We start from the raw sequence: 22,422 nt of genomic DNA on the forward strand, positions 1-22,422 counted from the left end.
GCTGCTTCCTCTTCATCCTTTTCAGTTGGCTGGCCAGACATCAAGATCTAAATTCAAGGATCATGTGAGGAAGCAAGTTTGATCTGATACAGGAGGGTTTCTCTACTGTGATTCTCAAAGGCTGCCTGTTTACAGTGCCGCTCTAAGCCCAGTCCATAGCGTTTCTACCCAGACTCTCCAAAGTGGTACCTAGGCATTGGTGTTTTAAAAGTTCATGTCAGAACAGCCTCAGGTTACAGAATTATCACATGCTTTGTGATCTTTATTTCATATGCTTTGCAATTCTTCCAGTAAAAGTAAGTGGTTATTCAAATTACAATTCTGTTACTCAAAAATCCTTTTTGTGTCCATTGAAAAATACACTGCAGCTAAACTGAGTGAGATGTTTGCATAAGGTTTGTCTCCAGACTTTAAGATGCTTGTTTTTGTGTTTTATTGGACATCTGGAACTTTGAGCTTAAACATGTGTAGTCCATGATTACCAATGGCTTGTCTGCCGTGGCTCATGCAGTATGCCATAGGAAGGAGATGGTGGGAAAACTGCAGTCAGACAGATGGTTGGGTATCTGTTCTCTTGAATATTATAAGGTCATGTGAATACTGTCCTGAGTCATTAGCTATTTGGCTCTAAGTGATGTATTTAAATTGGTATGCTAGGATGTATGTGCTCATCAGTGAGATGCCTGTTTCCAGCATCATTAGCTACTAGGGTATCACTGAGATCAAATCTGTTGTTTGTCTTCCTGATGTGTGAGTGCAAGCTTAAGCCTTATTCAGCTTCTCAGACTAGGTAATTAAGTTTGAGAAGAGCAATGAGTTATTAATGTGGTTAGAAAGCCATTTGAGAAGAGTAAAACAATTGTCCTCTCCTCTCAACATTGTTTCTGTTTATGCGAATAAAATGTTTATGAGTTGAGGTATTTACAATAACTGGCCCCTAGTGAATAACTGAATGGTGTGCCACCCATACTCTTCCTTGGTAGTGTCTACTGTTAGGAGGAACTGTATTTAGGATGGCATGGGTATGAAATAGAAATTAAAAGGTAATAGGTGCTCGATGCTTAATATCATTTCATATGTTTGCTTTTGAGTGAAGAGCCAATTTGTTCATCCACTTTAGTTTAACTCTGAAAATATTGGCTGAACACAAACTGTGACAAATGTACAGAGTAGAATGCATCCTTCGTGGACAGAATGAAAACATCTCAGATGAGTGCATCTTCTCCTCAGTTGTAATACCCACACTAGAGACCACATGAAGGTGGCATTTAACTAAAGTAGCAAATCCCTCTTTCTTTAGTGGCTTCAGGAATCTTGCCTTGGTATGTTTAGTTGTGTAGCAAACTTGATATACCTCACTGCTATTTTTTGGTGGGAAGTGTAAGTTTAATACCTTTATTTGGGTCAAAGTCTCCTGAAGGTTTGATGTGGGTCCAGATGGATCCCTCCTCTGTAGTTCCCCAAAGGTACTATTCGGGGGTGTGATGGGGGGGGGGGAAGGAGCTTAAATTCTACTTTTCTTTTTTTAAGATTGTATTTAGTTGAGGGAGGTTTTAAGTTCATAGAAAATTAAGGAAAAAGTATAAAGACTTTTCAGAGGTTCCTGCCGTAAGAACCTGCCCTGGTGTCAACCTCCCTAGTAGAGTGGTCCAACAAAAGAAGCTATATTGCATATCATGCTCACCCAGAGCATTATCAGTGTGGTTTACATAAGGCTCATTTTGGTTTGGGCAGAGTCACCTTCCTGAAAACCGCCTGTGTGCTGTTTAATTAATGCTTCCTCTCCTCAGCTGCTGGTCCTCGGGGATCATTTTACTCTGTATCTATAGCTTGTAGCAAATTGTATGAGTCCCTTCTGCCCTGTAGGCCTCCTTGTCTTGATAATATGCGTTGAAGCGCCCTCTGGGGCCTCTAGGGCTTGACACTTTGTTTCTTTTCAGTGTTAGACGACAGTCCATTGTCTGGGTTACCGTTCCCACACTGAAAGACATCCGAATTGCTTCTGAAATTCAAAAATTATGAATAAAGTTGCTAAAAACGAACCTGTAAACATCCATGTGTGGGTCCTTATGTGGACGTGTTTTTAACTCCTTTGGTAAGAAGCCTACTTGATCTGCCATGTGGCACCACTGTATGTGTGTTTTGTTTTATGTGGCATATTCGCCTCATATGTACAAAGTCCTGGGTTTGATCCCTGCTGCTGCACGGAAACAAAGCTAAAGCTAAGAAAGCTTTGCCGGTTATTATTATTGTTGTTGTTATCTATTTGTTTGAAATACATTAAGTTATTTGTCATTTATTCATTTATTTCATGGTCTCACAGTGGCCTAAAACTCACCATCCTCCTGCCTCAGCCTCATAAATGTACAGATTGAGGCATGTGGTACCTCACCTGTCCACGCTTGTTATGGGTTATAAACTGAGAACTTGTAACTGTACAAAGTTACTGGGTACAAAGTAATATTCTGACTTATGAGTATAACATGTAATAATGGCACAGTATGTGATAATAAGTGGCACACCATGACTTCAAGTACTTGATGTTTTTTAGTAATGGAAATATTTCACTTTCATTCCCTTAGCATGTTTGAAATGAACAGTAGTCTATACTCACTATACTGTGCAATGGAATGCTAAAGAAAATCTTTACTTCCTGTTTAAGATCCTATGCCCTTGACTCTTAATTCTCCACTCCCTCCACACCCCAGCCTCTGTGACCCCATTCTCTCCACACCCCAGCCTCTGTGACCCCACTCCCTCCACACCCCAGCCTCTGTGACCCCATTTTCTCCACACCCCAGCCTCTGTGACCCCACTCCCTACACACCCCAGCCTCTGCGACCCCACTCCCTACACACCCCAGCCTTTGTGATCCCACTCCCTCCACACCCCAGCCTCTGTGACCCCCCACTCCCTCCACACCCCAGCCTCTGTGACCCCACTCCCTCCACACCCCAGCCTCTGTGACCCCACTCCCTACACACCCCAGCCTCTGTGACCCCACTCCCTCCACACCCCAGCCTCTGTGACCCCACTCCCTACATACCCCAGCCTCTGTGACCCCATTCCCTCCACACCCCAGCCTCTGTGATCCCACTCCCTCCACACCCCAGCCTCTGTGACCCCCCACTCCCTCCACACCCCAGCCTCTGTGACCCCACTCCCTCCACACCCCAGCCTCCGTGATCCCACTCCCTCCACACCCCAGCCTCTGTGATCCCATTCCCTCCACAAGAAACAGAATCCCCTGTTTTTGAGGCTAAATAGTATTCCATTCCATACCCATGCCAGTGTTCCTACTTATCTGCCCCTTGTCAGCCACCTGAACGGTAGGATGGCCACTATGACCAATGTTGCAATTATGATCTCTCTCTCTCTCTCTCTCTCTCTCTCTCTCTCTCTCTCTCTCTCTCTCTCTCTCTCTCTCTCTCTCTCCCTCCCTCCCTCTTCTCCCACTCCCCATCTATCTTTCCCTCTCTGTCCCCCACACTCACAAAGTTTTGATGCTTTTTAAAGCAGACTAGTCCTGAACTTCAGTCCTTTTGCCTCGGCTTCCTGCATGTTGGTATAAATCAGCCATCCTGCTGCTTTCTGTCTTCAAGTGTGTGGACCTGGAGGTCAAAAGCAGAGCTCAGGTGTCTTCCTCTGTTTCACTCCAACATGTGTTTTGAAATAAGCTCTCTCACTGAGTTCTTCCCCAGCCCCAGCTTTTTTTTTTAAGACAGTGGCTCTCTCTAGCCTTATAGTAATGATCCTCCTGCCCTGGTGCTGGGACTACAGATGTTCACTGCAGTACCCAGCTCTAGGCGTCAGGAGTTTGTAATTTCATCCATTATGGGTTAATGTTTATGTCTAAAGACAGTATCAATAGGCAGGTGGGTTTACTCTTTACATTTTGTGTGCCCTTTAAATACCATTTGGTATCTTCACAGTTTTAAACAATTGCAACTTTTTCTCTTCTTAAACTTTATGTTTTTGGATTATTTTCTGTATCCCATCAACCATTTTTTTAAAATTAAAGTATGGGCTAAGGGTGGTAGCACATGCCTTTAATTCAAGCACTCAGGAGGCAGAGGTGGGTGAATTTCTGTGATTTGGGAACCAACCTGGTCTACATAAGATTTCTAAGATAGAGCTGCATAATGAGACCCTGCTTCGAAAGGAAGCAAACAAACAAACAAAAAAAAATCCGAGTATTTTATTACTGAGTAGGTTTCTAACCTTTAGTTCAAGTTAGACTGTCTAGAAAATAAGAAGCTTAGATGACTTTATTGGACAGAATTCTGCAAATATTTAAGCAAAGTGAAACAAATGGTAAAGAATCCAAAATGCTTAAAGATTTTGAAAAATTTCCTAAATAAAATATGTAGTGGTAGATTGTTTTCTAGTTCTACTTATCCAAGATATTGAAAAAGGGGAAATTCGTAGAGTCATAAAATAGAATGTAGTTCATCTGTACTGGGTAGATGAGCAGACTGTCTATGGCTACAGAGTCTCTGTTAGAGAGGGTGAACATTCTAGAAAGGGGCATTGGAGATGGCTATGCCATGTTGGGAACGTGCTTCCTACCACAGAACTGGACACCTCCAGACAGTAAGATGGTACATTTTCTTATTTGTTTCATCATTACTTTTTTAAAGTGCTTGATGTCAAAGAATCTCATTGTAAGACAGGTAACTAATGTTTCATTTGATGACTTAATATTTAAGCCCCAATAGAGCATCCTTTTCCTTGTAAAGACCCAGCCACTGTGATGTGAAGGAGAGAGGCCACTCCATTCTCTGTTACTGAGAATGTGTAGCACACTAACTCAAAATGCCAAGATCTCATTAAAAATCATCTCTCAGACTCTCCTGGAAGTGTTCTGGATTGTAGAAACTGGTTCAAAGAAGCAATCATTTCTTTTCTTCAGCTAGTTTCTGAAGCTGTGTTGACCTATATACGGGTTATGGGATAGGAGGGGGAGGGGATTAGGAAGATTAGTGGGCTGCCACTCCTAAAAATATCAGTTGATTTTGTCTTCTTAATCACATAACTATAACCTCTGTCTGAGAAGAATGCTAAAGAATGCATTTTCCATTTTGCTACAACTGAATGTAAAGCAGACACACACACCAGCATGTGTTCTAGAGTGTTCCCTACATCTCCACCACGGTTTACATCTGAAGAACTTGAGAGTCGTTATCCAGGATATGTCATTGATTTAATACAAAACTACAAACTCTTGATTGTTTTCTATACACCCTGCTTTGCTACAAGAAGTTATTTTAAGCTGAAATGACTGAGCTGTGAGATGGTAAGAGACCATGGTTGACGAGAGGCACTCATCTAGGACAAAGACTGAAATGTGAGATAACCTCAGCTGCATTGAGTGTATTCAGCCAAACTGAAATACATAGACACGATGCTCATTAAGGAGGGCTAATGCGGATCTTTTTATCAGTAAACAGTTCCCACATGACTTGCAGCATCAGTGGCGGGTTAATGAGCCATCTTTCCCACAGTGTCTGGTCAGGAACATTAGGTTCTCTAGAAAAGCAGAATTATGACTGGACTTGTGCCAGCTCCGGGGACAGTAGCTTTCTATGGGGAGCAGGCGAACTTTGCTTATAAGAAAGTTTAAAAAAAAAGACAAACTAAAAATATATTCGCAATCACTAACTAGCCTAATAGTAGCAACATGATAATATTCACACAGGATGACTCAAAACCCTCCTGCCCCAAGTGGAAAAACCAGTGTTCGCCTCTTGCCTGATGTGGACCAGTCCTGCTGATAGTGACCTTAGGATGGTGACCTGCCTTCCCAGTGTCTTCCTTCATCTGCAAAAGTGTGAAATAGTGACCAAGAACTTGTCCAACTCAGTTGGCTTCTGCCTTGCTGTGAAAAGGGCGAGTTCTTTCTATCAAAGGAGAGGAACTGTTGAAGAGAGCAGTGTCCCAATTATCTATAGAAAACGTTAGACCTAGAAAAAAAGGAACAGTAGGGGAAGGGTGAGCGGCCTGTGGAGTGCAGTCCTCTTTTGTTGTTCATAGCTTGTCTGAGTCAGGCATTCTTGAAGGGAATGTGTAAGGAGAACAAATGTTTTTTCTAAGAAGTAACTAAGAGGCAGACTGGGCTTTGGTTGCAGTTTCCAGAAGCATCCACAGCCATGCTGGTCCTTAGTGACACAGTCTAACACAGGTGTAAGGTGGAGAATGGGGTCTGTTAGTCTCTGGGAGGAAAGCTCTGAAGAGATCAACAGGGACTTTAGGTGAGCAGGAATTAAAAGAATGGGCAATCGAATTGTACAAATTATTCTCCGTTGGATGGGTTTAATTTTACCACCTCTGAGTTAGTATAGGAAAGGCATTCTTATATTAATTGGTCATTGTAAAAAATTAAATTTTCAAATGTAGTTTTTAACTGAATGGAAACTGAGGATATTATTGAAGCTAGGTACCAAACTTAACTACCAACTTTCATATTATTATAATAAACTTTCCATGGGAGCTTTAAAATCACCTGTGATTTAAAACCACCACTGAAAGTACTTAATCTTTCATGTTTCTTAACTTGTTTTCTGGATAAACTCAATAATATACAAAAACCTAAATATTGATGGTAACATAAGGTTATAACTTTAAATCCTTTTGTTTCTTGTAACACAAATGACCAGTCAGCTCATATTTAGAGTAGTGGTTTGTCCATTGTATGTAAAGCAGCAGTGCTATGGAGTTTAGGCTTGGGACTAATCTAGTGCGCTTTATGCTATGTTTGCATATAACACAGTTCATAAAACTGTGGACTCGAGATGCAGACGTTACAGGGTTTTGTTTTGCTTTGTCTGGTTTTATTGAGTGACTCCCTGTTTACGGATGAAGAAGCTTCACTCACACAGAAATTAGCCAATTTGTGTAAGGTGCTTCCTGAGTGGCAGCTAGAGCGATGGTACTAGTCTCTTTACTTGGGTTTCTGCTTTTTCTGTACCTAGCTATGCGGAAATTGTGTGTGTGTGTGTGTGTGTGTGTGTGTGTGTGTGTGTGTGCGTGTGTGTGTGATGTGTATATCTGTGTGTCTGAGTATCAGTATGTCTGTCTGTGTGAATCTGTGTGTGTGTGTCTCTCTCTGTGTATCTGTGTATGTGTGTGTCTGTCTGTGTTTATCTGTTTTTCTGTGTGTGTCTGTCTGTGTGTATCACTATGTGTCTGTGTGTGTCTGTTTGTGTGTATCTGTGTATGTATGTGTCTGTCTGTGTGTGTTTGTGTATCTCTGTGTGTGTGTGTCTGTGTCTCTGTGTATGTCTTTGTTGTGTGTGTGTGTGTGTGTGTCTGTGTGTCTGTGTGTCTGTGTGTCTGTCTGTCTGTCTGTCTGTGTGTATCAGTGCTGGGGATTGAGCCTTGGACCATAAGCAAGCAAAGCAAGCACTCTACCACGGCACTGCCCCAGCTCTTTGTTGTTTTACATTGAGGTAAGGTCTTGCTCAGTTGCTAGGGCTGGTCTGGAACTCATCCTACTGCCTCAGCTTCCCACCGATGTGGGATTACAGACAGACCTGCACCACCATGCCTACCTACATAATTCATTAATAACATAATTTTAAACACGTAATTCCATTTTAGACTTGAAGCTCCTTAGCCAGATGACAGCTGATTTTTTTTAAATGTCAAGAAATAGAGCAAAGCTTAGTGCCTTTGTCCTCAAACTAGAGCTACAAAACTTGGAGGTGGAGCATGGTGGCTGAGCATGCCCTTAGCATCTGTAAGGCCCTGGTTAATCCAGAGAACCAGACTACAAGCCAGGGTAGGAAGGACAAAAGAAGAGAAGGAAGGAGATTTGTAAATGTCTCCTGACAAACTCAGTCTTCCTAAAAGTACCCATTGGTGTTTTCACAGCAGCACCATGCCAAGCTGGCCACTTCCTTCTTCCTAAAAGTACCCATTGGTTGTTTCCAAGTCAGCTCTATGCCAAGCTGGCCACTCCTGTGCGTGCACGTGACGTGCCTTTGTTTATGGAGTCGTTTCAACAGGTCCCTAAGGCACTCAAGTCAGGTCCCTAAGGCACCCCAGTCATGTCCCTAAGACACCCCAGTCAGATCCCTAAGACACTCCAGTCATATAGATCCCTAAGATACCCCAGTCAGATAGATAGATCCCTAAGACACCCCAGTCAGATAGATAGATCCCTAAGATACCCCAGTCAGATCCCTAAGGCTCCCCATTGGTAATGAAGAGGACGCGTAGGATACTGTTAGCCACCATGCTGTAGCAGGATTTCGTCCGTGTTCTAACCCACTGGAGCTGGGAAAGAAGGCCTTCCTACATGGCTTTTCTTTGGTGTACACATCAGTCTTTATCTTTGTGCCGGGTGGATTGAAAGATGCTCGAGGAGGAGAAGATAATCAGAAATGCTCCCATCCAGAGATGACTGACACGCTGACAACCTGGGCTCTGCACAGTCATTTTTAGTAAGAGTGACACACACTGCAATGCCTTTTACTGTTACAGTTGCAGAAGCAGTGGCTGTCGTTATAGGAAGCACAGAGCAGCAGCAGCTTCAGAATGGCACGGGAGGCTTGCTGAGCTAGGTCTAAGACACAGAGCTCTAGTCAGTTTATAGGGTAATGCGGCACATGCATTCATGTTAAATTACACACGTGTGTAGAGCATGTAAAATTCTAAGATACAAACTTTGTCAAAAGGGACTCATCTGAGCATCCCAATCCCAAGTGTTTCTTGTTTCTTTCTGGCCTCTTTCACTTCCTCTCAACTGCTTCATCCTTCATCCTTCATCCTTCATCCTTCCTTAAGTACTATTTTTCCTTTTCTTATGTCTCAGGTTCTTTTCTTGTGTAAGCAACATAGTAGCCAATGTTCCAAGTTCTAGAAGCCTAGAATAGCCTGCTTTTCCTTCATATCTGTTTTGTATTTGTAAGTTTGAGATTTCAAGGCTTGCTCCTGGTCTTCCAACGTGGATTTCATTGTGGCTGAAAGGTACAGTCTGAGTCTCCTACCTTCGTTCTCGATGAGATTTTTCTTTGAAATATTTAGGTTTGCACTCAGAAGAGTGCACGAACCATCATCTAATCATAATATTTAGTGAGACTACCTGCTTGAAGCGAGCTTTCTCTTGCCTTGGGAAGCTTCCTTCACCTCTCCACATAGTTCCGTGTCTGACTCCATGCTTGTCTGAACACCCGGGTTTCAGGCCCCCTGTGGTTCTTTTCACTTCTGGGCTTGTCTGTTTACACTCCTGGAGGGTTTTTTTGGCTTCATCTTCCAGGGTAATGTCACGGTCTTGCACAGCTTCTATTTTCCTATGATCATGCTTTTATTTTAGTTCCCTGGGCTCTCGTGGTTTGCTGTTGTTGTTTTTAATGAACTTTGGTTGTAAGTCTTTCCTTCTCACTCTTACTTAGAATAGCACAAAGTCTCATTGTTTTAATGATGCTCAGAAAGCTGTAGTATTACCATTTTCCCTGTGGTGTTTGTCAGCTCTCTTCTGTTTTCTCATTTCTCTTCAAGCTGAAAAATCTCACCACTTCACTATAGTAGCACAGATCAAGCCCTCAACAGGTGGCCTTTGGGGAACATTTAAAATCCAGATTGTGACAGTAGTCATTGCAGAATTGAAGTATATGAACTTTGAAAATGCAGCTGGACTGTTGCTAAGTGAGCAGCATTTCAGATGATGTTGTCTGTTTATTGATTTTAAAATGGATAAAATTGACAGCACTTTGTTTTCAAATGCCTCTCATTACCGTTACAACTGGAGCTGCACCCACCCGTGGACATTGGGTTTCATCTCCCTTGCAGTTGCCTGCTCCAGCCTGGCTGCCCATGATTCAGTATGGCTATGGATTTCTGAAGAATGCAGGCCCCACTGGAGTGCTGCAGGCCGGGGGTGAAGTGTGTGCCTGGTTCGTGTACTATTGATGCAGAACTAAATTGATAAAGGGGTTCACAGAGACAGCAGTGACTAGCATTCTATGATGCCAACTGTGAACTTAAAGCCTGAATTCTAGGTTTCATAATTAGTTGTATAACCTTATTCTTTTACACAGCTACTCTTTCTTATCTTTTCAGATTACTTTTACACTGAGTAAACGTTTTCCCAAATAAACGTGACAGACTATTACTGTCACCAGTGCTCTGGAAGAAGTTTCAGGGACTTATGGTTATGAGTTAATGAAATGCAAGTGTCAGAGCCTTTTCTGAGACAGGCACAGTGCATCGCTGTATATTCAAAGCTCCGGAAGATTGCTTTATGGAAGGACAGTCTTGAGAGTTTTGAACTCTGACATCTAGGAGCTATGGTTACATGGGAACCTCTATGAGTTGCTGTCCAAGGCCCTTAAACATCTGTAAGTTAGTTCTAGGACAAAAGTTTTGTTGTGTGGAAACAAATTATTTTGTAAGTATGTAGCAATTTACTTTTTAATCATCCTGGATTTTTCATAAGAAAATGCTGGAAAACTTCCCTACTTGTACAAATCCTAGGACTAATGGACTTTTAAGCGTAGTGACACAGAGAAATGTTATTTTGTCCTGGGAACAACAAGGTGTAGGTTTGGAATTTTGAGAACAAAAATGGTTCAAACTGCCTACTTTTCCAGAGTTCTATCCATTACTTTAGTCACTGTCTAAAATGTTCATCCAGGGTTGAATTTGGTGTTAGACATTCATCACACACACCCACCCACACACACAGCATAAATTTATTGTTCATAAAATAGTGTTTGATCTCCTGGGGGGAAAATAAAGTGTGTGCATCTTGCTTGTAGGATGGGTGCTGCAGACAATATATACAAAGGTCGGAGTACTTTCATGGAAGAACTGACAGACACAGCAGAGATAATCAGGAAAGCAACACCACAGTCCCTGGTCATCCTGGACGAGCTGGGAAGAGGGACAAGCACTCATGATGGAATCGCCATCGCCTACGCTACACTGGAGTATTTTATCAGAGATGTAAGCAGTCCACACTTTATTAACTGATAAGTGTTTTAAGTTGGCATGTTATAGTAACATTTAAATATGAAATAATTGAACTAAGCTCATTAATAAGTATATCACCTCACTTTTGTGTTGAGACATGAAATCTGTTCTCATGGTTACTGTATAACTATGGTCATAATGCTTTTATGTAATACCTGCATCCTCTTTCCCCTTTTGTATGTGTGTGTGCAAGGAATGTGCATGTTTGTGGGGTACACATGGGTACACATGCATGTGGAAGTTGGAGGTCAGCCTCAGGGTCAGTGGTTGTTCCACAGAAGTGGTCCACCTTGTGTTTTGTTGTTGTTGTTGTTCAAATATTTATTACACAACATAGATAATGATAACATGTTTTTTTTTCTCTTTAAATACTTCTCATTTTTTGGGAGGTGGTGGTGCACACCTTTAATCCCAGCACTTGGGAGGCAGAGGCAGGTGGATCTCTGTAGGCCAGCCTGGTCTACAAGAGCTAGTTCCAGAACAGCTAGGTCGACACAGAGAAACCCTGTCTCAAGAAACAAACAAACAAACAAAAAATTCTTATTTGAAAAGCAATGCATTTTGCTCCATTTGGTAAAGTCCCATTTGCATCACCAACACATTGTAACATCTGCTGAAGCTTCAAGAGGAAGTGAGGACAGAGCTGAGTTTGCCACCCCTGAGATCTAGTTTGTAATTTCTGCTGTGTTACACTGTGCCAGTGTTATGAATGGATGTCATTGTTGACCCAGGTTTCCATAGTGGCTGGGTAGCTCTTGATTCAGTCTTTGCTGTAGCTGTGGTGAGGCTGCCAGTGGATGCAGCTGTAAGCTGAAGGGCTGGACAGGGACTTCAGGATCTCAGTAGTGTCCTAGCTCACACCTAAGGTGAGCTTGGTGCTGATGGCTTGCTGGACCTTCTTCCCTTCTTCTCTGGGCCTATCAGGTAACCTCAGCAGAGTGAGGGAGGCCAGGCTTCCTCCAAGGAAAGCAGTCTGAGAGACCCAGAGAGAACAGGATGTCTGTTGCCTGACCTCGTGGTTCAGAAGAACTACCCTCTGACAACACTGACTCTTCCAGAACACTAGCATGGCTTAGCATCTCTGTATTCAGCTTTTCTGTGATGTCTTTTCTTAGAGTTATAAAGTTTTTGTTGGCTTCATTTAAAAATATTTTTTGTTAAGTTTATGTCCAAGTATTTCATTTGAGTGGTGCTTATATAGGTGATACTTAGTTTTTCTTTTGATTTCAAATTCTGCTTTTTAACTTCTGCTATATAGGAAAGCAGTTGTCTTCTATGTTAATCATAGTGTTAATGTCATAAAAGACTAAAAAAGGAGGATACTTAAAACCTATGAGTCATATTCCATGATAATTTCTTGTATATAAATTTTATTCTGGTTCTGTAGGAAACTGATTTTGTTCTTAGAGGATAGAATCATAATATTTAAGGATGCTGTCTGCAACTAATTTCCAAATGGTTAGGGCTAAAGATGTAGCTGAGTAGCAGAGCATTTGCCTAGTGTGTGAAAAGCCCTCTGGGTTCAGTCATCAGCACTGGAGAAGGGAAAGATGATTCAGGAAAGTGTGTGTGTGTGTGTGTGTGTGTGCACGCGCATATGCATATGTACATGTGTGTGCCTGTCTGCCTGCACAGGATGGAGGGAGGAAAGGAATGTGGCAAGATACTAACTGGTTGTCTAAACCAAGAGTCTGTGGTAGGTTTTGTTCTTTTCTTGCAGCTTTTATGAAGATTTGGATTTTTAAGGTTGAGATATTTTAATTAAAACAAACTGTATGTCTTACTATTTCAGGTGAAATCCTTAACCCTGTTCGTCACCCACTATCCACCAGTTTGTGAACTAGAAAAATGTTACCCAGAGCAGGTGGGGAATTACCACATGGGATTCTTGGTCAATGAGGATGAGAGCAAGCAGGAGTCAGGTATGCAGTCCCTTGCAGTAGCAACCATAACTTTCAGCGTGGTAACTCAAAGTTTATGGGAATATGAGCTCATTGCTTATTAATAATACAAACTGTGAGCATCAGTTATAAAGAACATTTGGCAAAATTCATGTGCCATAAGCCTTGAGTAATGTAGCATGTACATTTGTTTGTTTGCTAACTCAAAGTTCTTCTCTGTTCTTCCCTCATCGGTTTAAATGGCAACCCTTTTTCCCGAAGCTCTCAGTCCCACACATTTTTCCTCTGTACTTATCCTAGATTAAGATAGTCAGGTGCAGAGAATTTCTAGTTATCTTTAAAATGTCCACTCCCCCCATATCCTTTAACACTGATTACTTACTACAGGCCGTATCGCATAGTGGAGTAGTGTTGTGTCTTATTTACAATAAAAGTGAATCTTGAGTGAACTGGCATGCCCATGTCAGCCGCTTGGGTCCAAGATGCACATTTCTGCCTCTGGGTACTGCTTCCATCAGAGGATGCGATCGTCCCTGAAAAGGAATATCATTAGCCAGCAGGAATAGATGCAAGTGCCATAAGTAACCTAGTACGCTTTAGAACACCCCCCCACCATAGCAGTTTTTTAAAGCTACCAGCCCGTGGTAGTTGGCACAGTTGGTATGCTGTAATGGAAAACCCATTATCCAAGACACTCCAGAGTCCAAATTTAATTTTGAAAAAGTAGTAAAGACAGAACTTAAAAAGAAATCAGGCAGATGGCCCAAATAAAACAAAGTACTGGACCTAAGATAAGTGTAATGGTGAGCAATCCCTGATCCCTGAAAAACACATCAAAATTCTCTCATGAAGGTTTGCTTCTTATTCATCCACATCCAGTGTGACAGAAAGTGGCTAATAAATGAAACCCTTGGGGCAAACAAAGCAGACTTGTGCAGCGGGGTCGGTCTGAGGAGTTGCCTCTTAAGAGCTCGTGAACTCACCGCCAACCCAGAGCAGAATCCTGTCCCCTGAAGTGTCTGGCACTTTATTGTATTGATTTAAACTTTATCCATGGACATAGCTGAATGATGCTAGGCCCTGCTAACAAGCTTTCATCCCTTCACCCCAGGCCCCTCCTCGTCCCAGGCACGAGGCAGACTTGGCACGCTTTCCTCCACTTGTGTCCTGCTTCTGAATGATGTGTGTGGCTCCCATTTCTTGGCACCTCGTATTAGCAGTCTCATTATTCCAGGCCCTCAGCCTTCCCTTCTGTCCTCTCGACATCACCCTTGACGTGCTCTGCCTGGCACCTGCTTATTGTTTTGGCTGTCTCTACAGTGACAGTGGTGCCCATGCATCAGACAAGCACATTCTCTCATTTACAACTTCTTGTGGCCTCTAAGAGCCAAGCCTGCTTAGTTTTTACTTTTGCATTTTGTCGTTTGCTTTGAGTGTGTAGCCAAATCCTCCCTGGCCCTCTGGTAGCTTTGAAAAATGCTTCTCTAAACCTCGCCAACATAACTGAACCTGTTCCCACTGCAGTCTGTCCTGCTGGAGCCCTTTATGTTTTCTTCTCTTGTGAACCGGTTGCTGCCCAGGCCTGCTGCTCATCTGTGGTCCTGAGGCTGCCTTTACGATCCCCTAGGAGTTCTTCTGCTTTCCCTTCTAAGTGTGGGTTTCTAGGCAGAGCCCTTGACCACTGGATCCGACGGTAAGGTCGTCCAGTGTAGCTCCTCAGTGCAGTCCCCAGCTCCTCCTGCCATTCTCAGGGCTCCGGCTTCCTGCCCTGCTGGCTCCACCCACAGGCCTGTGGGAGGATGGCTGTAGCTCTTTCAGACGTCACACACTGGGTACTTGACAGTGTCCAGCACTAGAAGAGGAGCTCGCATTTAGGAGACTTTTCCATGTTTTTCTATCTTACTTTTGGTACCATGTGTTGAACCAGGCTTTGTTTATGCTGAGCGTGAACTCTGCCCCTGAACTATGTCTCTGCTCCTTCTTGTAACTGTCTTAGGAACAAGGCAACTTTTTTTCAGGTGCCTTCTAGCATCTCAGGATCTTTCTAATCTCATTTTCAGAACTGAATTGAATCTAAGTGAGAATGGCAGAAATAACTTTCTCTCAAAATTAATCAGGATCCACTTTTAGAGCTGGGTGTGAGGAGATTGCCATGATTAAACAGACAGAAAGTCAATTACTTTTAATACAAAAGTTTTCTTTAAAGGATAATGGATTTTGGGTAGGCCACTACTAATATCAATGTAACTAGGTAAAATGTTCAAGGCCTGTGTTTCAGGGGGGAGTGTGGTAGCCAAAGTAATGGATCACCAGTCAGGAGAACAACTGTAAAAACTTAGACAAAACTGGGTATTGTATTGCATGCCTCTGCCCTGGTTCTTTGGAGGTGGAGACATGGAGATCATTTAAAGTCATCCTTAGCTACTTGGTCAGTTCAAAGCCAGCTTGGTCTGCATGAGGCCCTGTGCAAAGGAGTAAGAAGACAATGTCTAATTGTATCCATCTCAAAGCTCCTATGCATTTATCAAAACAGGGAAGTTCAGAACTGACTTGATCAGGACCTGCTGAGCTAACTTGATTAACTCAGTGGATAAATGCCCGCTGCTGAGTTCAATCCCTGAAACCTACACTGTGGAAGGAAAGAACTCACTCCCAAAAGTTGTCCTCTGACTCCCACACGCCCTCCGTGCCATGGCGGCACTGTTCCCCAAGCAAATAAATATGTGTAAGAAAGGTTTGGAATTATTCAATCAGAGCATATCTCTTTAATAACATTCCTGACCTTATAATAGATTTTGCTAATTTTCTTTATAATAGAAACCTGGGTTATTGTATTTATAGACTCTGACAGTGATTAGTTTTCAAAATATCCCTGGAGAAAGGGGTGTAGCTTGTAGGAGAAGAACTCAGTAAGAACCTTTGTGGTGAGGATATAAAACAATGGGTTGTTTTCACTCGTCTCTCCCCCGACCTGCCTCCATATTTCCATCCTAGACATGCATGCAGCCCACCGAGAAGGTACAGGCTTGAGGCAAATTATAACAAAAAGAGACCCCTAGGTAGCTGTGACGAGTGATCATCTTCTTTACCTGAAGACACGAAGACTGTCATAATGCCGAAGCGGAGACCAGAATGCCGTGTTAGACTCAGCCACTGTTTGTACTAACATGATAATAATGTGTTCAAGGTCCAGGGTAGTATAATATAGTATGCAATTGAACTATAGTTTATAACTCTATTATGCCTTAAAAGCATTGTAGAAAAGGGGTTAAGACTAGACTGGTTTAACCCCCAGAGACAGCTGACCTGACAAGGGGTAGTTCTTGAACCCCAGACTGACCTGGGAATCCAACATGGGACTGATCAAGACCCTCTGAATGGGGATGTCAGTGAGGAGGCCTAGGTAATCTATTGAGCCTTGGGTAGTAGATCAGTATTTATCCCGGGTATACAAATGGACTTTGTACTCCCATCCAACAATGAGAGATGCACTCTCACCCTGAACTCTTGGGGGAGGGTCTAGGCCCTGCCCTGGATGAAATGACAGACTATGGGCACCCCCCATGGAGGGATTCACCCTCCCTGGGGAAAGGAGGGGGTATTGGGTGGGAGTTGGTGGGAGAGCACGGGAGGAGGGGAGGGAATGGGAGAGGGACCTGGAATTGACGTGTGAAGCAACCTTGTTTCTAATTTAAATTAAAAAATGAAAAAAAAAACCCTACAAACAAGAAGGATAGATGGCTCAGTGCTTAAAAACACTGACTACTCTCCCACAGGACCCAGGTTCAATTAAAAAAAAAGCATTGTAGAAAGTATGCACAAAGAAGATATGGATTTATAGTCCCAGGTCCTGCAGAGGCTGAGGCACCGAATTACTTGAGCCAAATGTTTGTGGTGACCCATGTAATACAGTGAAGCCTGTCTTAAAAAATATAAGGACAAACAGAACCATCGTTGTAACCATCTCTACTGTCTATATACAGCATATACATATCTATATATCATATGTAGCTCAACATATACTATATATTATATGTAAAGATAAAAAATGACAACTCTGGGAAATGTGTCATCAAATCCATTTCTAAGAAGAGCTGTGTGCTATATACCAGGCTGTCAGATAATGCTTGCCAGCAGTGTGCTTGACAGATGGCATTACAAACAGATGAATGAATTTTGTCTTGCTTAAGAAAGGCCAGCATGGAAGCTAGGTTAGCCTAGAAAGAGCCAGGACTATTTTTTCTCTTAGGGTTTGCATTTTTGATGGCTACTGCTGTTCACTTGCCTCTTCGTCTTGTGCTCGTGGAAGAGTGACAAAAAGCTCTTGGGGTTTCCAGACTCTGGTCTTCCATAATCTGTGCTCACCCGCTCTTCACCCTTACCCGTGCCCCTCTTCCATTTGGAGAGAGAAGGTATTCCTAGTGCTTGGTAATAGACGGCGTCGGCTTCTTGCAGCAAACACCCCGAGAAAGCCATTGCTTGTCTGCTACTGAACTCTGCGAGGAGGTGAATGCCACGGTCCCCATTCACTGTTGTGTTCACTCTCTTGGCTTTTATCATCAGTAGCTGATTATCAAAGCATTCCCGCTAGACCAAGAAAAGACTGAGCGAAGGGTCTTGGGGAATTTACAGCACTGGGTCACAGAAACCATCGAAGAGCCGGGACCATATGTGACTCAATACTGAGTTTTTGTTTTAAAGCTGAATGGTCCTACAGTGCTTTGTATTCTGAAAGACGTATGTAGCTCTGTACCTGAGGACTTTCTGGTTCTTAAAAGTTTCAAATTCACGTGGGGGTGGGGGGTAGAGTTTGGAGGCTGGGATGGTCCTTCAGAATTACCTCAATTGGGAATTATAGGACAAGGCCTGTATATCCTTTATTATTTATCACTATTAGCTTACAGTAATTTCCAAAAAATGTTCATCAGCTTGCTACCTCAATGCATCATCCTCAATGTGTCAGACATTTAGGGGAGCTTGGCCGGGCACCTCTGAGGGCTTTGACTGGAAGGCAGTCAGTTCATGGGTCAGCCAGGGTAAATCTGCTTCCCAGCCCCTCTCGCGGCTTTGTACAGGCCTTAGAGTATAGCATCAGCTTGGTGTTGGCAAGCCGTAGTCTTTCACTGACTCTTGATGAGTGACAGGTTTCCATGTGGGACGTTTCACAGGGCAGCTTATAACATGGCAGCTGACTTTCCTTAGAGCAAGCAGGGAAGGAAGGGTGCCCAAGGTGGAGGATGCAGTGTTCTGTGATCTGCTCTCTGCACTATCATACTTCGTCCATTAGAAGTGAGTCACAGATCCATCCCACACTCAAGAGAAAGAAATTACATGGGGCGTGAACACTATGTGATGACTTCAGGCCAACGACCTTCCTAAGCTGTGAAAAGAAACCCTTCATCCCACGTGGCACCTGAGCGACAGTTCCCACTCCAGTGTGCACAGCTCCTCCAGCCAGGATTTCCCTGTTACTTGAGCTGTGGGACACATCATGTCCTGTGCACACATTCCTGAGTCATTCTCTGTTAATTTAGAAGTTCAGTTCAGATTTTGCAGTCACCCATTGTTCAGGACTGTTTTAAGCGAGCCAAGCCTCCTAAATCCATCAGCATTTTCAAAACTTTATCTTTTTCCTAAGTCAAGAAAATGACCCTGTCTCAAAAAACAAAACAAAACAAAAAAATAAGTAAGTAAGCAAATAAATAAATAAATAAATAAATAAATAAATAAATAAAACAAATGAGCTGGTGGTAGATAAAGAAATGTGTGAGCCTTGACAGAGGCAGTGGTAGGTGCTTCTCTCTTCCTTAGTCACCCGATGGACTTGCCTTTCAGGTGCAGTTTGGATCATTCTTTTTCCCTCTGCATTTCATAGGTGACACGGAGCAGGTGCCAGACTCTGTCACCTTTCTCTACCAGATAAGCAGAGGAATCGCCTCCAGGAGTTACGGACTGAACGTGGCAAAGCTAGCAGGTGTGCCTGGAGAAATCTTAAAGAGAGCTGCTCACAAGTCAGAGGAGCTGGAAGCCTTGGTCAATCTGAGAAGGTTGGAATACCCTTGTTTTGCTTCCGAGCTGTCCAAGGAAGGGGGTGGTCAAGTAAATGGCCACAGGAACCTTTTTGGAGTTTGGAGTGGAGGACCACTGTGGAACATCTTCTGCAGGCTTTCCTTACGGCCAAAGGAAAACAGCCTTGGGCAGAGCTCAGATGAATTCAGGCCGCATTTCTGTCAGGTCTTCATTAGCTGGCAAGCCATCCTTTTTGGTCTTTATTTCTAAAGCTTAGGTCGGTGTGTCCCATCACCTTAGCTGCTGAAGGATGGAGGTTATCTTAAGACTTACTGAGATCAGCGTCAGTGCTTGGGCCTTGCACAGGGCTTCTCTCACTCACACAGTGCATCTGCAGTGATAAATAAATTGCAGAACTGAGAATTCTGTCAGGGACCCATAAAAATGCCTCAGCGGGTAAAGGAGCTTGCCTCCAGACCTGAGTTTGATCCCTGGAGCCCACATAGCAGAGGGACCCCTGCTCAAGTTGTCCTCCGACCTCCACATGTGTACTAGGGCATGCCCCCCCCCAAATAAACAAATGAAATGAAAAAAGTTAACTCTGTCAGGATCTGTGGGATGGAGACCCGGAGCAGCAGTTCAGTGCGTGCTGCTCTTCCAGGGGCCCCAGTTCCAGTCCCAGCACCCACATCAAGTGCTCAGGGGACCCGATGCTCCTGGCCCCCGTGAGCACCTTCATAGGTGTGGTGCACATAGTTCCTGCTGGCACGCATCCATACACATAAGTAAGTAAACTGACTAATCCGGGGGACTCTGTCAGGATATGAGTGAAACTGTAGTATGTAGCCATGAGATCACTATCCACTTGTCACTTACTGAACTGTGTGACGATTGTATCTGGCTTCTCTCTGTACTCTGCTCACCCCCACCGTGTGTATGAATGTTTTCCACCCTTAGTAACTAGTCAGTGCATCCTCGGTTTATGAACTCATCTTAATATACTCCCAGGATGCACCTAAGGGAGAAACCACGAGGGAGGAAAGCACCCTGTGAACAAACAGCACGTGACAGCCTCTTCTTTCTCCAACAGTTAGGGAATGGCCGGAGTGGGCACTGTCTTCTAGATCACTTCTGCAGTGCCACACCAGAAGTAAAGGCGATGTAATTAATTTCAACCTATGCCTGTTATAAGACAAATTCATACAAAAAATTACCAGTGAGAGCTAAAAATCTAAACTTTATCCTTCTGCAAAGTTCAGAGACGAACATAGTCCTTCTTGTCTTCTGATCATCTTTTCCTGGAGGAAATAAGAACAAACCTCTACCTCAAAAGATTGTATGGTATGGTGGCACACCCATTTAATCCTAGCGCTCCGGAGGCAGAGGCTGATGGATCTGTGAGTTAGAGGCTAGCCTGATCTACAGGGCGAGTTCCAAGCTCGCCAAGGCTACGTAGTGAAAGCCTGCCTCAAAGGACACACATAAATCTGGCAATAAAATAGTTCATACTTGTTATTACTTTAGCCTCCAAAGCTAAAGCGAGAAAATTAGAAAGTTCACAGGTTATTGCAGACATTTATTTTTCCAACTAACTTGTGGAAATCTACAGAGTTATCTTGATAAGGTGAGATATTACATTAAGATGGGATATTTCAAATCTGGAGAGAGGCGGTTTAGCACTGACTGCTCTTTCAGAGGACCCAGGTTCAATTCCCAGCACCTACATGGCAGCTCACAACTGTCTGTAACTCCAATTCCAAGGGATTTAACCCTCTCTTTTGGCCTATGTGGGCACTAACCATGAGCATGTTTCATAAACATACATGCCAACAAAACACTCATACACATAAAATAAGTGCTCCTCAAATAGTTTTGAAGGTGGACTATTTTGTGGTTCATCAGGACACTGTATCCACTTTCCCTATTCATTAAAAGCATTTTCCCATCAGTTCTCCTGGTCAGATCAAAGAAAGCAAACCGATCCTTGTGTGGTAGGTGTGTCTGTGTTCCAGTAGTTAAGGATTAATCGCATACTCACCACCTACAGAAAGGATTGTGTACATCACCTGTGCCAGCTGACTTACCCACACTGACACACCTAATCCTCATGACAGCCTTGTGTGCTGAGACCAGGTCTCAGCAAGAAGCTGACCCAGGGCCACCGTGCCCATTAGACATGGCAGTAATTGGGACTCATGCCCCAGCACCACACCTTAGTCACTAACTGCGTTACTGTTCCGCTGGTGTTTTGCCCCTTTGTTTACCGGCTTTATTTCATTGCATCAGTTTCACTTTTTGTCCTGGGAACACTTACTAGGAATGTTTTGTCTTTGGACACAGAGACTGACACCACCAGTCTCTGGCAGAGTTAGAAAGTCCTAGGTCCCTCCCTGCAGACAGGAGTTTAGAAAGCAGCAGGAAGACAGTCGTGGTAATGAGTAGCCTGGATCTTTAAGACCCTGTAGACCTGGAGTGGGGGACACTGTCACAGCTTCCTGTCTACTGAGCCTTTTCTACCCCTGCTGAGTCAGCTGTCCATTGCTTCAGTGAGGCATCCTCCCCATTAATCCCATTTCCAAAATAACTCATAGTTCATTTCTTTCCTCCAGGAAAAGGCTTAAGTGTTTTACAGACTTATGGATGACACATAACGTAAAGGACCTGCACTCGGGGATGGAGGAGCTGGGACCGGAGGGAATACAGGCTTCTCTCCCACATTCAAGTGAAGACTACTTTTTTGAGCAAAACATGGAGAACTGAAGATACAAACTGTGCAGAAGAACTTTCTGGTAGCAGCCATCTTTGTGACGTGAACACACATGATGAGCACAGTCTTCCTGTTGAGACAGATTTCCTCCTCTGACAGGAGAGCTTCTCAGGCTCTCATCTTCCCGACATGAGAAGAACGCGCACTTTGGGAAATGTTCCCAGGCAGTAAGCTTCGTATAACGCCAGCCCCGCTCCGTGACGCCTAGGATGGCGGTGCCGGTGCTGCACAGTCGCAGGGACTGTACAGTTTATTTCAGACAACTGGCAACAGGGCAATCTGATAGGAATCTACTTTCATGAGAACTAGAGAGTTTCATAATGCCAGCTGTTTGTTCACTATGGACATAAACATCTTCATGAGAAGCAGAGCCATGAAGCTCCTAGAAGCCAGAACACAGGAAGGAAAAAGCCATATGAAATTTGAAGAACTAGATGTTGCCATCATTTTAAACAGCTAAAAGGTTGTTGCATAAAATCATTGTATCATTCATTTAAATAAAACTATGGAATGAATACTTGCTCAAAGTTATGGTGTGACTTACTGAATTTTGATTTCCTGGTACCAGACAGTTTTAATTATTATTATTTTTTTTTTGAGATGAGGTCTTGCTATGTGGCTCTGGCTGACTTGGAACTCCCTATGTAGACCTGGCTGACCCTAAATTCACAGAGATCCACCTGTCTCTGCCTCCAGAGCCATAGGATTTAAAGACGTGTGCCACCACACCCTGCTGTTTTTCCTCTCAACTTTGGAAGGTCCTTTGAAGCT

General features: G+C 43.4%; 1 protein-coding gene across 1 annotated transcript in view; it reads left to right on the forward strand.

The window, feature by feature from the left end:
* Positions 1-22,166, forward strand: part of Msh3 (mutS homolog 3) — a 152,281-nt gene extending 130,115 nt beyond the window's left edge. The window contains exons 21-24 of the mRNA XM_040728890.1: positions 10,761-10,947; positions 12,767-12,896; positions 18,751-18,922; positions 21,494-22,166. Coding sequence (XP_040584824.1) covers positions 10,761-10,947; positions 12,767-12,896; positions 18,751-18,922; positions 21,494-21,644 — 640 coding nt within the window. The 3' untranslated portion in view covers positions 21,645-22,166. The remainder of the gene's footprint in view (positions 1-10,760; positions 10,948-12,766; positions 12,897-18,750; positions 18,923-21,493) is intronic.
* Positions 22,167-22,422: the final 256 nt, after the last annotated feature.

The sequence above is a fragment of the Mesocricetus auratus genome, unplaced genomic scaffold, assembly GCF_017639785.1.
Source record: "Mesocricetus auratus isolate SY011 unplaced genomic scaffold, BCM_Maur_2.0 Super-Scaffold_100020, whole genome shotgun sequence".
Lineage (NCBI taxonomy): Eukaryota > Metazoa > Chordata > Mammalia > Rodentia > Cricetidae > Mesocricetus > Mesocricetus auratus.